This window comes from Nyctereutes procyonoides, unplaced genomic scaffold (assembly GCF_905146905.1).
Source record: "Nyctereutes procyonoides isolate TBG_1078 unplaced genomic scaffold, NYPRO_anot_genome, whole genome shotgun sequence".
Classification (NCBI taxonomy): Eukaryota; Metazoa; Chordata; class Mammalia; order Carnivora; family Canidae; genus Nyctereutes; species Nyctereutes procyonoides.
In genome coordinates, this window is record NW_026575042.1 from 11,678,433 (window position 1) to 11,694,488 (window position 16,056).

General features: G+C 47.7%; 1 protein-coding gene across 8 annotated transcripts in view; it reads left to right on the top strand.

The window, feature by feature from the left end:
• TRAK1 (trafficking kinesin protein 1) overlaps positions 1–16,056 on the top strand; it is a 120,559-nt gene that overhangs the window by 85,982 nt on the left and 18,521 nt on the right. For all 8 annotated transcript variants that reach the window (XM_055321772.1, XM_055321766.1, XM_055321767.1 and 5 more), the window contains 8 exons: positions 242–350; positions 2,512–2,590; positions 3,540–3,670; positions 4,315–4,389; positions 5,026–5,163; positions 8,798–8,874; positions 10,330–10,566; positions 11,752–12,068. In XM_055321772.1, the coding sequence (XP_055177747.1) occupies positions 242–350; positions 2,512–2,590; positions 3,540–3,670; positions 4,315–4,389; positions 5,026–5,163; positions 8,798–8,874; positions 10,330–10,566; positions 11,752–12,068 (1,163 nt within the window). The remainder of the gene's footprint in view (positions 1–241; positions 351–2,511; positions 2,591–3,539; positions 3,671–4,314; positions 4,390–5,025; positions 5,164–8,797; positions 8,875–10,329; positions 10,567–11,751; positions 12,069–16,056) is intronic.

Below are 16,056 nucleotides of genomic sequence, written 5' to 3' on the forward strand. Positions count from 1 at the left end.
AGGCCTCTGGAAGTGTGTGTATTCAAGTAGTTGCTTCTGCTGAATTGTGAGGCCATGTGGCGACTGCAGATCCTGAGTGGTGGTGAGGCTGTGTGCTGCCCCTGCTCTCCTGGGGGCCCCTTTTGCACCTGCGGGTTTCATGGTCCCTCCAAAGGGCAAAGGCCCTTTGTGCTTCCCTGGGTTTGCTGGAGGCAGGGAGCTAATGTCTCTCCCTAGAACGAGATTGTACTCTCTCCCCCAGACTGAAGAGGAATGAGTCATCGTCCTCAGTGCAGAATTACTTTCATCTGGATTCTCTTCAGAAGAAGCTCAAGGACCTTGAAGAGGAGAACGTGGTACTCCGGTCGGAGGTGAAGTGCGCTCCCTGCCTTTGTACCCTCTGGAGGGTGGTGGGCCCCTTTGCCTTATCTGGCAGCAGGGGCTGTGCCTGCAGCGTCATTCCTGAGGGTGACTGTGGGGGAGCCACCTGTGTGGTGCTCATAGCCTCACTCATGTGCTGGGCAGTGGCTTCTGGGGAGCACAGATGCTCCCTGTCAGTGGGGGATGGGTGGGGCTGAGGACTCAGGGATCCTCTGTGTGAGTAGGCAACTGTGGCCAGGCCCTCCCCGTCCTCCTGCTCACAGCAGGGCTCTGTGGGTGGGGTCTCTCCATGGAAATGACATGGAAGCAGGTTGCTGCCGGTCAGATCTGTTCTAAGGGATAGTACGTGACGACTTGGAGACATAATTCTTAGACAATTAACTTAAAAAGATAGTTGAGACAACTTGGCAACTCATGCTTTTGAGTATTTCTGACTGGCTAGTCACTGTGCCAGATGCTTACCTGTGTTTATTTTTTTAAGATTTATTCATTTGAAAGACAGAGAATATGAGTGAGGGGAGGGAGAAGCAGACTCCCCACTGGCCAGGGAGCCTGACTTGGGTCTTGATCCCAGGACTCCGTGATCACAACCTGAGCCAAAGGCAGATGCTTAACTGACTGAGCCACCCAGGCACCCCTGCCTGTGTTCGGTTTGTTTGTTTTTTCAAATTTTGCAGCAAGGCTGGAAGTCCGTTACTTTGCTTGTCATTTATAGTGAGGAAGCCAGGACCCAGGCTGCTAGGTGTTTGATTTGCCAGCATGGCACAAGTTAGGGAATGACAAAGCTGGGATTTGCAAGGCTCTGGGACTCTGACCCCCATGTTACTTCCCTTCACCCGCTGCCCCTACCTAGAAACACCGACGCATGCAAGTTTAGTACTTTTTGTCTTGTCAGTGAGTTGATGCTCTCCAGCCAGAGGTATGCTTTAAGTTTGGACTGCCCACCCACCCGAGCTGGCCCAGGGCTCCCTCAAGCCCCTGTAGTAAGGCAGACCACCTTGAATTTGCCCCCAAGGTGGAAAGAACCTCATGTCTGGGCTTATCAGGGCTGTGCACAAGGGAAGGGTCATGTTCTTAGACCTTACCTCTTCTAGTCCTCATTGACTAGTGGGCAGCACAAACCCAGAGCCACCAAGAGGGTTGTCCAGGCTTTCTCTGCCAGCCAGTGGCCAAGTCAAGAGTCCTGGCCAGAGCTTTCCATTCCACTGTCTACCTCAGGTAAATGCACTAGTCCTAGATATGCAGTAATTTGTCCCCCTGTCAGAGGGTTCACCTAAAGCACGTGGAAGGAACCTGATTCCAGCAACAGATTCCACATCAGTTTTCAGGAGTGTAGTGTCTCCCGGGGCCAGGGCCTGAGGGCTCAGAGATACCCCTTCTCTGCCTTGGATACTCTTTTCTTTCCTTTTTTTTTAAAAAAGATTTTATTCATTCATGAGAGACAGAAAGAGGCAGAGACATAGGCAGAGGGAGACTGATTTTGGACTCAATCCCAGAATCCTGGGATCACAACCTGAGCCAATGGCAGACACTCAACCACTGAGCCACCCAGGTGTCCCTCGGATATTTTCTTCTTTGGATCTCTATTTTCCAACCTTGTCAGCTGGCTATCCAGAGTCCTGAGATAGCTCTTGGGATTCTGGATTTTAATGCTTTTGTCTTGTACCTTGTCTTTGCTAAGTGAATACAGTAGACCTAACTCTGACTCAGACCTCCTAGGACGGTAGTGCCTTGCATAAAGCAGGTACATGATAAGTGTTAGCTATTCCTGTGGTCATCCTTAGAATGCCTGTGGTTGGAAGAGCTGAGTCTTAGACCCGCTGGGGTCACAAAGGTCCATGTCTATGAGCTGGGACAGACACCAGTAGACACGAGGGTGGCACTTGCAGAACGCGTATCCCCTTGTGTGGCGCCCTCTGGTGGTACACATTTTTCAGCTCTTTGGCTTTGAGGATTGGTGATTCCTTACCTGAGCAGGGCATTCTGATGAGCTTCCTGTATTTGAGGGTGTAATGGATGGCGGGTAGGGGAGGGGGAGGACGGAAGGCAGCTTCCTGGACTCCAGTTTATCCTTGCCCCAGGCCCCAAGCCTTGCCCACCCTACCCGTTCAGGTGTGAATGTGGGGCCTCTGACCTGAGCCTTGTCCACAGGCCTGCCAGCTGAAGACGGAGACCATTACCTACGAAGAGAAGGAACAGCAGCTGGTCAACGACTGCGTGAAGGAGCTGAGTATGTCCTGGTCCTCTTGCTCCACCCTCACCGCCTCTTTTTACTTTCTGCCATCTTGTGAACAGATTTGTATGCAGTGCAGTCTCCCTGGTGGCTTGGACTCCGTAGCACTTTTTCTGAAAACTAGAGTTTTCTCCTGACCTTGCGTGGCAGCCCTCACTCTGACTCGTGAGAAATTGGGTGCTAGGTTGTCAGCCATGTGTGTTGTCCTAATTTCTCACCGAGATGGACAGTTAATTTTGATTTCGGCTTTCTACTGGAATACCGGAGTTATGTGACGCCCAAGTTAAGCCCAGTTATAGAGTTCTCATGTCCCTGTGCAAAAACTAATCAATTATGGTTTCTCGTAACTGACATGTGAAGGTTGAGGCCAGAGTTCTCCGCTTTGCAGACAAGTACCTTTCCCACCTTCTCCATCATCAGTTTACAAGTTAAGACAAAAGGGCAGACACTATTTTGAGTTTCAGCAAGGCACTTAATAAATGAAACACACCCTGTGTTCCAATCTAGTAAAATGAGTTATGACCCTGAATATGGGTTGAAAACACCCAAGGGAATTATACTGTGCAGGTAGCAGTTCCTTCTAGAACAGGGCGCAGCAGGGATTCCTGTTAATGATGTGGATCTGCTCATGCATGACTGTGCGGATTGGGGCACCTTTGTGTGGTGTGGTATCTCCCAACTGACGCCCAAAACTTACCTGACTTCCTCTAAGAGAAGTGGCCTTCTTCCGTGGGGTTGGGCTCCCCACACTGGGCCTGGGAGCCACACCTGGGGGCCTGCTCTTTCTCTTGACAGAGCCCATACAGGAAAACGGAGGCTGTTCCTTCTTCACTCTCCGCTCTCCACTCCTCCCCCTGCCTGGTAAAAAAGATACTTTTTCTTGTGCAAATCACAAAGAAACCATTCTCTTTGGGTCTAACTTCCTCTTGTCATTTCTTGGTTAAAGGGGATGCCAATGTGCAGATTGCCAGTATCTCAGAGGAGCTGGCTAAGAAGACCGAAGATGCTGCCCGCCAGCAAGAGGAGATCACACACCTGCTGTCGCAGATAGTTGACTTGCAGAAGAAGGCAAAAGCTGTAAGGCTTCTGTTTCTTGGGTTGATGCAGTTGGCATTTGCCCCTGAAGACTGTGCCCTTTGGTTTCATAGTTTAGGAGTTTGTCCTGCCCCTTTGGAGAAAAGGCTTATTAGCAAAATCAATAGAATAGAGCTCATTGCCCTGAACTGGAGAGGGATCATATAACCACTGATCTCCTAAAAATAATCTGCACATTAATAGAATTCGTTAAGAAAGGTGCTGAGCTACAGAGTTCTGAAGTTTAACTCATGAATTTTCTGGTCTAGGATTTGTTTTTACACAGTGTACCTAGTGTGTTCTGCTGCAGAATAATTTCCCCTTTAGATTTAAGATGGAGCAGCAGGAAAACAACAACAAAACAGAATTTAGGTTCCCATGTCAGGCCTTTGCTAGAAGCATGAGGTGAAGTGTGCCTGGGGCGGGGCCGTGCCTATTGGAGGCGGGCATAGGGCGGGGATACAGAATGGACACAGATGTAGGAAAGGCTGCCTTCAAAATTACATAAAAGGCAAAATTTTACTCTGGCCTAAAAGTCTCATCATGGAGGTGTGGTAGGATCGGAACAGATCAGTAGTGAGAGGAAAGCAGTGAGATGTCTCTAAGTATCTTAAAAGAGAAGCTGAGTGGCCTTTGCCATGTTGCAGTGCGCGGTGGAAAATGAAGAGCTGGTCCAGCACCTGGGGGCTGCTAAGGATGCCCAGCGGCAGCTCACGGCCGAGGTGAGTGGCTCCTCTCATCCCACTTTCACCAGGCCCTTCCCAGTTCGGGCCATCAGCCTCCCTCTGCTGGGCGCCGCTCTCAGGGTCATGTCCACCTCACTAGCTGTTTTTAATTCTGAATCAAAAGTCATTCTTACTCGTAAATTCCTGGGAGGCCGGGCCCTGCACAGCCCGCCTCCTGCTAAATGTCCAGTAAGTGAAATGGCCAGGGTTCACCGTAGGAAGGAGCCCACGCAGAGATGTGGCTGGAGATGAGGGTGTGACACTTTGCTCTCCCATTCACATCAAGTTGCTTTTTTTTTTTTAATTATTTTTTTCTTTGAGTATCATTGGCACACAGTGTTACATTAGTTTTAGGTGTATAAGTAGTGATTTGACGTCTCTATACGCTATGCTGTGCTCACCACAGTGCAGCCACATCTGTCAGCATACTACTGTCACTGTACCATTGGTCTTTCATCCCCATGATTTACACATTCCGTAACTGGAAGCCTATTTCCTCAGTTGCCCATTGTTAGAATTTGGGAGGTTTCTGAGGCTATAAGCACTGAGCCTCGAGTATTCTTCGGTGTCAACCTGGAGGCACAGGGCTCCTGACCGGCCCCTGACCCTGTGTGCCTTTCTGGTGTTCCGCAGCTGCGTGAGCTGGAGGACAAGTATGCAGAGTGCATGGAGATGCTTCACGAGGCGCAGGAGGAGCTCAAGAACCTCCGCAACAAGACCATGCCCAATACCACATCCCGGCGCTACCACTCGCTGGGCCTGTTCCCCATGGTGAGTGCCCACTTGCTTCGTGCCCTGTGCCCCCGCTTCCAGCCCATGGGGCCTGATAGGGAGGTGGGGTCTGGAGGGGAGTCTTTGTGGGTGGCTTCTCATTCTGCGCCTTAGATCTAGATCTGAGTCAGGGGCTTGTATGCCCAGCTGGTGGCTCTGTGACTACATGAGGTAGATCGATGCCTCCTCTGCCATCCCTCTGACTCAGTCCATTTTTTTTTCTCCTCGTATCCTTAATTGGTAAACTTAGTAGGAACCTCAGATACTTGGAGGATGTTATTCATACATTATTATTTTTCTGACCTTATGAGACTACGAGCTATTTTGGCTTCACAGTGCATTCTAGAATTCTTAAATTGCCCATACAGTTCTGCTGGTTCTTTCTAGTCTTAGTAATCATCTTCTTGGGGGCTTTCAATATCTGTGATCTGAAAAAATCTCTCTCTCCACAAAGAGTGGTGTTTCTATTTCTACAAAATGATTTCCCTGCACTCTTATTTCTTAGCTCTGGCCTGATGTATTGCATGCTTGGGCCTTAAGGAAACATGGTTGAGAAGGGGATCTTCCAGGTGAGCTCTCCCTGCTGGAGGTTCGCAGCACAGGGCAGGCCTGCTCTGCTGGTCTTTTCCCCCTGGCATTTGCTGAGCTTCCTCGTTGCATCTTCTCCTATCCAACAGAAGCTCCCTGAAGGCGGGGACCATGTCTTATTTGCTACTTTCGTCCTTCCCTCTCTGTAATACTCTATCTACTCGGTGCTTGTTGTGTCACAGAATTATACCTACTCAGTAGGTACGAGATTTGGATGGGTGGACAGACGGAAGAACATAAGACCAAGAACTTTTATATTGAGCCTCTGTTTCTGTGGTTTCTTGAAACACCAAATCCTCCTTGAGGAGACAAGAACTTTTGAGAGAAGCATTCCCAAATGAGATATGAGTGGATGGTGGCTCCAATTTCTAAAACTCTGTTCCTTTGGACTTTGGTCTTGCTGTAGGGCTCTTTCCTCTCATCCTTCTCCCCACCCCTGTTGCTGACACTGCCCTGCCCCTTCCACCCTGACCCTTGTTTTCTGGTTCACTTTTTCTAAATCATGATCTCCTTTCCTTTTATATATCAAAATCAGGCTAGAACAATCTCTCTCTCTCAACTTGATTGAAACCTAGTGAAACCAAAACGAAAGATACATTAACATAGCCTTCCAAGGAACAGATTGGTGATCCAGTATGTTCAGAAATCCCAGCAAAGGCAGCAAAGAACATTCTGTGCCCCTGATTCCTCGATCTGGAGCCCATGACATGCAGCTCACAGACTGGCCTATGTAGCGATGTATGCTTTCTGCCTCAGTTTACCTACTTCCTGGCTTCCCATCTTGGTGTGGTGGCCTCCTTGGGGCATCTTATTTCCCGTGCACTTAGGATTCACTCCACTGCATTCCCCACTCTCAGGGACAGACCTGTTTAAAACAAAACCATGACACAGAAAAGCCAAACTGAAAATCTACATTTGGGTTTCTTCTGCAGATTCTCAGCTTTCGTATTTGCTGAGATGAAGCTTTTGCTTGCCTTTTTCTGTAGCTGTTGGCATGGTTCAGATTTTGAAGATGGCTATTTTTAAAGTACACTATGTATTAAAGGTATTTAAGGCACCCTGAGTGGTGCTGTGCCCATGTTTGTGGAGCAGAACGCCCAAATCTGCTGCTCCTGCTCCCAGCCTTTGTAATTGCTGAATCAAACCGTGAGTAACAGTTTCTGCCCGAGGAGTACATTCCCAGCTCTCTTGCCGATGGCAAGAGTTCCTAATCTGGGATCCTCAGACAGGGTTCAGGGGACCCATGAATTTAAGGGAAGTCACACCTTTTATTTTAATCCCTCATACACAATGTTACAGTGTTTCCTTCTCATATGAAGGTGGGCCACAAGCCACAGCATTATTAGCACCCCTGTGACTTTGTCACCATCTAAAATCACAGCTGCTTTCATGGCACGTTTTCAGTTGTAAGATATCTCAAAATCCCATTTGTGCTAAGCTTCTCTTCAAGGTGGCAGTAATTACCAGGCCTGAAGCCAGACCCTGTGTGTTACTCCATCATGATTGTTGTTATTAGTCTAGTGACTAGTTCAGTCTATCTGGCTTCCTTTCGGTCCTAATTATTTTATTCAGTTAAAAATACTATTCTGAGAAGAGGCCCATGGCTTTCCCAGACTCCTAGGATGCTCAGGGCCAAAAAAAAGTCATGGAGCCAGCCTGCAACTTTCTCCCAGCATAGCCTTGAAGTTAGTAGTTTGGTATGTCATCTCTCCTACGTTTCCTCATGCAGAATTCCGAATGTAAACTATATGGTGAATTAGGGTATGAAGAAAAGTTAAACCAGCTTCAGAAGAGCTCACCCAAGGAACCCTCTTACAACATGGGTGATGTTGAATGGCAGTCTCTGGGTAAAATTCATAAAATAAAACTGCATATTTAGAAATAGGAGTTGAAAAGAAGCCCACAAAACCTTCCTGGACTCAGCTTCTTGCCTGCTCCTGTCATGTGTCCCCACCTGGTTCCAGCTTTCAGACTGGAGCATTGTTCTTTGACCGTTGGGCCATGGAGGGGGATGCTCTGGAGTTCCCTTGGTCTGGCTGCTGGGAAGCTGTTGGCCATGGGTGGCTATGTAAATTTAAGTCCGTTAAAATTAGTTCAGGTTAATTCAGGTTCTCAGTCACACTGGCCATGTTTCAAGTGCTTGCTTGGGGCCTATGGCTCCCACAGCAGGACAGTGCAGAAAGAGCATTCCTATCATCACAGGAGGTCTCTTTAATTAGCACAGAGTTAGCCCTTCCCTCAGGCTGTCCTGAGTAGCGTCCTCCTCTGAGGCCCCAACAGGTGCTTTTCTGCACACATCTGGTCTTCCTGCTGGCATTGACCTGTGTCTGTGTGTGGGATTGCTTGTTAGGCTCTACCTCAAGGAGAGGTGAGGAGTGGTGGGTCATTGAGGGAGCGGGGCACCCATCAGGCAGCCAAAATTGGTGAGTCTCAGCTTGGGCCTTCCCCTAACCCACAAAATCCACGACCTAGCTGGAGAAAGATTTAAGTGAGCTAACTGTGTGGGGACTTCATGTGTTTGGTGTCTTTCTTGGGGGAGGAATGGAGGATTAATAGTGGGAACTACTGATAGTAGTAAGAGTAGTGGATTTGTAGAGGTGTGGGCTGGCTACTAAAGGTGGGTAGGCAATGGGTCAGTGGGAAGAGGAGCTTTTCTTGCAGGGGACTGCGGGGCACGAGGACAGAGGCTTGGATGATAGTGCTCACAACAGAGGTCTCCTCCTCCATAAAGTCCCCGCCTCTCCTTATGGGTAGAGTCACAGCTCTATGGTAAGGCCAAGGGACATGACGTTGCTCTCAGACCCTTAGCTGCCTGGGAGTATAGGGGCTTTACTCTCAGTGCCCACTAGGGATGGCTCCATTCAGAATCTGCCATGGGGATTGCGTGGCAGGGGTTCCAACAGTGACGAATGTTGTCAGCCTGGTGTCATGGGTAGTTTGCAGGCTTCTGAGAACCTCAGTTGACATTCCTATGGCTAGTCAGCCGTGAGCCTCTGTTAGAGACTTGAATTGCTGTTCACCCAGTGTGTTTTCTGGCTTTTCTCAGGACTCCTTGGCAGCAGAGATTGAGGGAACGATGCGCAAAGAACTGCAGCTGGAAGAGCCTGAGTCTCCAGATATCACGTATGGCCTGGTTCTAAACTTCCCAGAGACTGCTTCATGCCCCGTGGTCATCAAAACTAGCAACATGTGGGCTTCAGACACCAGCAGGGATCACTGTGGTGCTTCCACATACTTGGGTCCAGATTAAGAGAGATAGAACACAGCCAGTAATATCCTCTAGTTCCCCTTACTGGATTTTAAAGATGTATTATTAACATCTTTTATTATTATTAACATTTTATTATTAACATCATTTTTATCTTTCCTTTTGGTGAAAAACAGTACTTTAAAAATGTTTAATGTCTGTTTGAAAAACAAAAATAGGATGCAGTAGGAGATACAGGGGGGCTCTGAGGGGTGTGCACAAGGCCTCTGCTTCTTGTCTAGATACATTTACGAATATTGGCCTCTACCAACTCTCTTCCTAATGTGGGACTTTGCACTAGGCCTCCCCCGAGGTGTTTCTAAGGAACCTGTGGATCTGATTTCATTGTGTATTTTCTGTACCCAAAGCCCACAGCCAGAACTGAAATGGGATCCTGGGGGTGACCAGAGGTGAAGCTCTATGTATCCCAGAAGGAAGGGGCCATTATAGCAATGTGCCTACCTTTGTCTCCTTAAAAAGGAGCAAATGAGGAGGGGCATCTGCGTGGCTTAGTTGGTTAAGCATCTGACTCATGATTTCATCTCAGGTCGTGATCTCAGGATTGTGAGATCGAGCCCCATGTTGGGCTCTGCATTGGGCATGGAGTCTGCTTGGGATTCTCTCTCTCTCTCTCCCTCTGTTCCTCTCCCACTTGTGTTTGTTTTCTCTCTCTCTCTCTCTCTCTCTCTCTCTCTCTCCCTCCCTCTGCTCTCCCCCCCCCAAAAAAAGGGAACAAATGAGCATCAAAGGGAGGTGCCACTCTTAGAACTAGCAATTTCTAAAAAAAGATTCATGTGGTATTTATCATCTCATTATAGAAGTTTAAGACTTGTCTTGCTTTTATGTATGTACATATATATATACATACATACATATATATATGTGAATAGTCAGCAAATACTCATTCTACAGATATTTATGGATCTCTGTTATGTGCTGAACAGTGAACACTGCCCTCTTGGACTTTGTATTCTAAGTGATCATCATAAAAGAGGAAAAATAGCTGGGAGACAAAAAGCCCTGCCTAAGTATTTTTATTTGTGGGTCAAGCCTAAGGGAGCAAAAAGCATTGATCATCTTGCTAGTATCACCTTTAGGACACAACCACAAATTAGAGCTCTGAATTCAGTGGGCATTGAGTCTCTTGCCTTCCAGCCAATAGTCTTAAAAAACATGTGGAAGGCACAGGGTGGCAGGTTGCTTGGGGGCCCAGCGTGGGTCAGCTGCCTTTTGGCTCCTCTGATGGTAGTTTTTGGAGGATTGAACTCCACAGTCATTCCTGCATTTTTTTATTCATGGATATTGTGCATACCCCCTTTTCCCCCCACCAGTCACCAAAAGCGAGTCTTTGAGACTGTGAGAAACATCAACCAAGTCGTCAAGCAGAGGTCTCTGACCCCGTCCCCCATGAACATCCCTGGCTCCAACCAGTCCTCAGCCATGAACTCCCTCCTGTCCAGCTGCGTCAGCACCCCCCGGTCCAGCTTCTATGGCAGTGACGTTGGCAACATCGTCCTGGACAACAAAACCAACAGCATCATCCTGGAAGCAGAGGCAGCTGACCTGGGGTGAGCCAATTGGGAGTTTTTACTCTTTGTGTTTTGGAGACAGGTGGTATGGATCAGCTATGGGTTCAGCTATCAGAAGAGGGAGGCTGATACAGAATTGCCTGAAAAGCATAGACCTTTCAGTTCTCTTAATCTGTTTTGCCAGCCCTCTGAGTTGCCAGCCCTTGATCAGAATCAAGGGCATATTTTCACCAGTGGAAGGATGTACAACAGGAAGTCTGCTTTTCCATCAAATGCTGAAGGGGAGGATAAATGAGTATTTTTTCTGTTAATCTTCACTGTTGGGCTACAGAATGGATGTTTGTTTCAGGGACCCCTTTGTAGCTTGGGTGTTTGAAAGGCTGAGGAGGACTCAGGCTCTGTCTTGTGACCAGAATCTAGCTTGCTTGAAGGTAGGCTCCCTGCAGGTGCCAGACACACCTCCTGCCCCTGGAGTGGGCAGTGGGCAGTCCCTCTTTGTCCTGAAGCCCTGCAGACACATCCCCCCACAAACGCACACACATATAGGCAGCTGTGTTGTACACCCTTCTGTGACAGTGAAATCGGTGCTCTGACCAGTTGGGTCAGAGGGGAAACTGCTTGATCAGAACAGCTCTTTTAATTCCAGAGGAAAGAGAAATGCCTGTCGAACCAGTAACCTCTCTGGTGACTAGGACTGTAGCCTGAAGAAGCCGACAAGCCGCCGTCTTTTTATTTTTTTTATTTTTTTTTTATTCATGAGAGAGACACAGAGAGGCAGAGACATAGGCAGAGAGAGAAGCAGGTTACATGCAGAGAGCCCTATGCTGGACTCGATCCCATTACCCGGGGCTTGTGACCTGAGCCAAAGGAAGATGCTCGACCACTGTGCCAACCAGGCATCCATCCTCAGGGCTCACAAGGAACATGCTCCTGGGAACGGAATTTTTTTGCATTGTGGGTGCAAATTTTCATTACACCTTAGTGCTCTCCTAGTTCCCAGCAAAACACCCAACAGCAAGAACAAGTTATTCTAGGCAGGCATGCCCTTGCCCATTTTTGCCTAAATTTCAGTGGCTTGCCCTGTTGGCTTCCCTGGCAACAGTCCTGCGGCCCCCAGACGTGTCCACCCCTGGCCACCTAGCAGCTAGGCCTTCCTCGGACTGTGTACCTTGCATGTGCCTGCTGCTGGGGGCACCGCGCTCAGCCCCATCTCCCTCCTTGCAGGAGCGACGAGCGGAGCAAGAAGCCGGGCACGCCGGGCACCCCGGGCTCCCATGACCTGGAGACGGCCCTGCGGCGGCTGTCCCTCCGCCGGGAGAACTACCTCTCGGAGCGCAGGTTCTTCGAGGAGGAGCAGGAGCGGAAGCTCAGGGAGCTGGCGGAGAAGGGCGAGCTGCTCAGCGGCTCGCTCACACCCACGGAGAGCATCATGTCCCTCGGCACCCACTCGCGCTTCTCTGAGTTCACCGGCTTCTCGGGCATGTCCTTCAGCAGCCGCTCCTACCTGCCTGAGAAACTCCAGATCGTGAAGCCTCTGGAAGGTGATCACCGGGGGCCTCAGCCCCTCTCCACCCTCCTCGGCGACCGCCTGTGGGCCCTGATCCACCACCAGCAAGCGGGCAGCCTCTGTAATGCCTACTCCTTTTTCTTCAGAGATAGCCTCCCGCGATGCTGGTTTGAGTTCCTCTGACGGTGCCCAGCTTGGGCCTCCATCCCCTGTGGGGGCGGGGAAAGGGGGGGAGCGTGGGAGCGTGCAGGCAGGCAGGGAGTGACCTCAGCCCACCAGGCCAAAGAAAAGGAATGAGCATGTTCCCAAGAGTTTCCTAGTCCTCTTTCTTTTGCATTTAGGACCTTAGAAGGAAAGCATTTTGAGAGGAAGAGGAACTGATAACATATTAAAAAGTTAATTAGGTCGTGCCTGGGGTCTGAGAAGTGCAGAAAATCATTGCTGTCACCTCTCAGAAACGTTGGTGTCAGGGAGGAGTGCAGAGCAAAGGCTGGAAGTTGTTTATTCAGGGACCGCGGGAGAGTGATCTGCAGTTTGTGGGCTGATGGGTTTTGCTTCCATCTTCAAGTAAAGAGGGCGTGCCTTTCTTCCAGTGCCATGCGTTCTGAGTGAGGCTTCCACAGTCTGGAGCAGGGATGGCCATGGAGGCCAGTGAGTTCTGTACCTCCTTAAACTTGCCTTTCCCAGGGGTAGTCTACTTTTTGGTAGTACCAGGGACACCCCAGATGATTAAACTCCTGGAAGAATTCACCTTTTTTTCTTTTCTTTTTCTTCCAGGCATTATAAAATGTCTTCCCTTTACTTACCCACTTACCCTGTTAAGAGCCACCAGGCGTTTGTATTTCTCATTTTTGACTCCTTTAGTTTGGAAACCCATGTGAGTTTTAGAAGGTATTTTAAGGATTAAAAAAATTTTATTTATGAAAGACACAGAGACGTAGAGACATAGGCAGAGGGAGAAGCAGGCTCCCTCTGGGGAGCCCTATATGGGACTCAGTCCCAGGACCCCAGGATTACAACCTGAGCCAAAGGCAGATGCTCAACCATTGAGCCACCCAGGTGCTCCCGTATTAGGATTCTGTTACATTTCTGATGCAAAGCCAAATAGAAATTTCTGTAAGGCTGCATTTCCCATGTTAGGCTTACACACATATTCTTAGCTACTCCTCCTGCAATTTAATACCACAAATATAGTATTGATGTACTGTATCTTTGCTCTCTGCCTAAAAAGAGTGGGATTTTTTTTATTTTTTTCACCCCATAAGAACCTGTTTTCGACCCTCATGGGGGCAGTATTATCCTTGTTGTGAATGTGCAATGTAAAATGAGGGTATGCTTGTTAAAGACCCAAGATTTGCTGGGTTCCGTAGTCTCCAGAAGAAGGAAGAGGGTGAACTGATGTTCTTTCTTCATGATTATTTTTTGATTGTATAATTTAGGCCCTTATTAGATTTCAGAAAAGGAATGGCTCTTTCTTTTTTTAATTGTTTATTCAGTTGTGAGCTTGGTGATTGTTTCCTGATCCATAATTATGTCTGTTTTTCGTTCAATAAAATCTTCCATTTCTGCAATTTTACTTTCTGCCTTTCTTTTCTTTTTTTCTCCTTTGTCTCTTAAAGCTCATTGGAATTTATCATCTCTATTTCGTCTGATTTCTGTATTTGACTTTGTGTTTTGTTAGATCATCTAAGAATATGTCTTTGGATTTATTTTCCAAGCATATTGCAGGAAGAGATTTTTAAAAATTTATTTCAACCAATTCATCTTTTTTTTTCTCTTAATCTTGTGACTTAGCAGTATTTTTTGTGTTCATAGAATAAGAGGAAATCCCATTAGATATGCTAGGTCAGTTTCATCTGTAGTACCCTGCTCATCAGGAAGCTAAATCACCACCATTATTAAGAAGTCATGTCATATCACTATGGACTGTAATACATCTCATGATAGAGATCCCTCTCCTTCATTTTGTAGTTCTCTGACTTCTCAGCTATTTAAAATACAATGAGTATTTTTTCTTCCTTACCTCCACAATTATATTTTGATTACTTTGTTTAATTTGACAAGATGGACTGCTGACACAGAAGTCTGCCTGACATGGGGTTCAATGTAGCTCTAACTATGGCAGTAGATAAGGGAAAGAAGGCTCAAAAGGGTAACTTATTTGTGAAATAAGGCTTATATCTGCCACACAAAATTGTAGTGAGGAGTAAATGTGATTATGCCTAGCACCTAATGAGTACTAATTAAAGCTTAGGTTCCCCACACTTGCCCCTGTTTCAGCAGCTCAGGTCTGAAGGATGGCCTTACCAGTGTTGAGAACCCAAACCAGCATTGTGCTGGGGCCATGTTCTTACATCATCCTTTTCCACTGGCCCATTCAGAAACTGATAGGATTCCCTTGGTCTTCAGTGGCTCAGGTAAATGTACCTGAGGTGAGGTCCCTGGAGAATGTTGGCTGGGATCACAGTAGATAGCCAATCTGGGTCTTCCATCTGTGGCTCCCTTACCTATTTAATTCATCTTGCTATCTGCTTATTGGTGTCAGCCAAAATAGCTGGGCTAGGTGTTTAAGAAGGGTAGCACTCTTGTCTCTTCATCTTACCTTAGGGTTTTTAAGCAAGCGAAGAAAACAAACCTTTTCAGACTAGAGGAGAGAGAGCAGCATGAAAAAGATGAGTCAGACAGTATTTCCCCCCCTATATTTTGCTCTTTCTTTGTGATTAATTAAAATCAAGATGGTTGTTTTCCAGTAAACAAGTTAATATGTAATTAGAGGAAAACATACACTTCTCAGTTAAGCTAGACATTTGTCCAGCAGGGTAGTTCTAAACTTTAACCCCGGTACTCCTCTGACATACATGAATTTGGTTTTCTCCTTTTGATGATACAACAACTTTTAGAACAGTGGCCTATGGAAGGAAAACAAACAGGGAAAGGCATGGTGACCATAATTGCTTTCTCTGCTGTCCATGCCCTTGTTTCACAGAGCTTTATCTTGGTGCCAACTAGGAACATGGAGGCTCCTCTCTTTCCCTGACCCCAGCCACCTCCTCTCCAGGGTGGGAGGGAGGGAGGGAGCGAGGGGGTGGTAATGGGAGGTGGCTAATAGTGCAGTGATTCTTCTGCTTTGTGCTTGACAAATAAAGGAAGCCAGGCCAGGGAGAGGAGGATAGAAAAGAGGCAGCTAAAGCTCTGAAGAAGATGGTGTTCATATTTAAATTTTAATCTGTGCTCCATCTTGTATTAAAGGCAGAACCTCAGGCAGCCAGGAGATCAGTAGGATTCCTATGGCGTTCCAGGCAGCGGCAGGGGAAAGGAGTGAGGTGTGAGCCCTTTTGCCTGGGTCCTGGACTCAGGAAACCCTCCTGGGGCCTTAGAACCAGTTGGGAATGGAAATGGTCTGTGAGCCTCACAGCCTGATGTAACTCAAATAATGGGGTTGTAGCGGCTTTCGCCGATACTCACTTTTGCAGGATGGAAGACACCTGTATGAGGATTGAAAAAGCCAGTCAGATGTGTTATTGACCTGGTGTCTGAGACACACACAGGGGAGACCTCCTCACTGCAGGCACAGAGATAGTGTATATGATTAGGAAGATGAACACTGGAGCCAGCAGGGATCTGAATCCCAGTTAGCCACCTGCTAGCTGTGCAACCTCTGGCAAGTTACATGACCTCCCTGTGTTCACTCACCTCATCTGTAAAATGAGGACAACAGGGTTATCATGATGATTGAGTTAATAAATGTAGGCCTCTTAAGAGGGGTGCCCAGCACCTAGCAAGTGCTCAGTAAAGGTTGGCTGTTTTCTACCCGAGTAAGGGATGCCTGAGGTGGGATGGGGCTGGCCAGGGGGGTGGTAAAAATACAAGTCCAATGTATCTCTCAGCATAATCTTTCCATTGTAATCTCATGAAATTCCTTTGGGCTCTGCATATTCAGGGAAGGCAAATAACCCCACGAACTTCTGCAGCATCTTGAATTCCAAACAGCAAACCCTCTGTATCCTTGTTTCTCTCTCTAG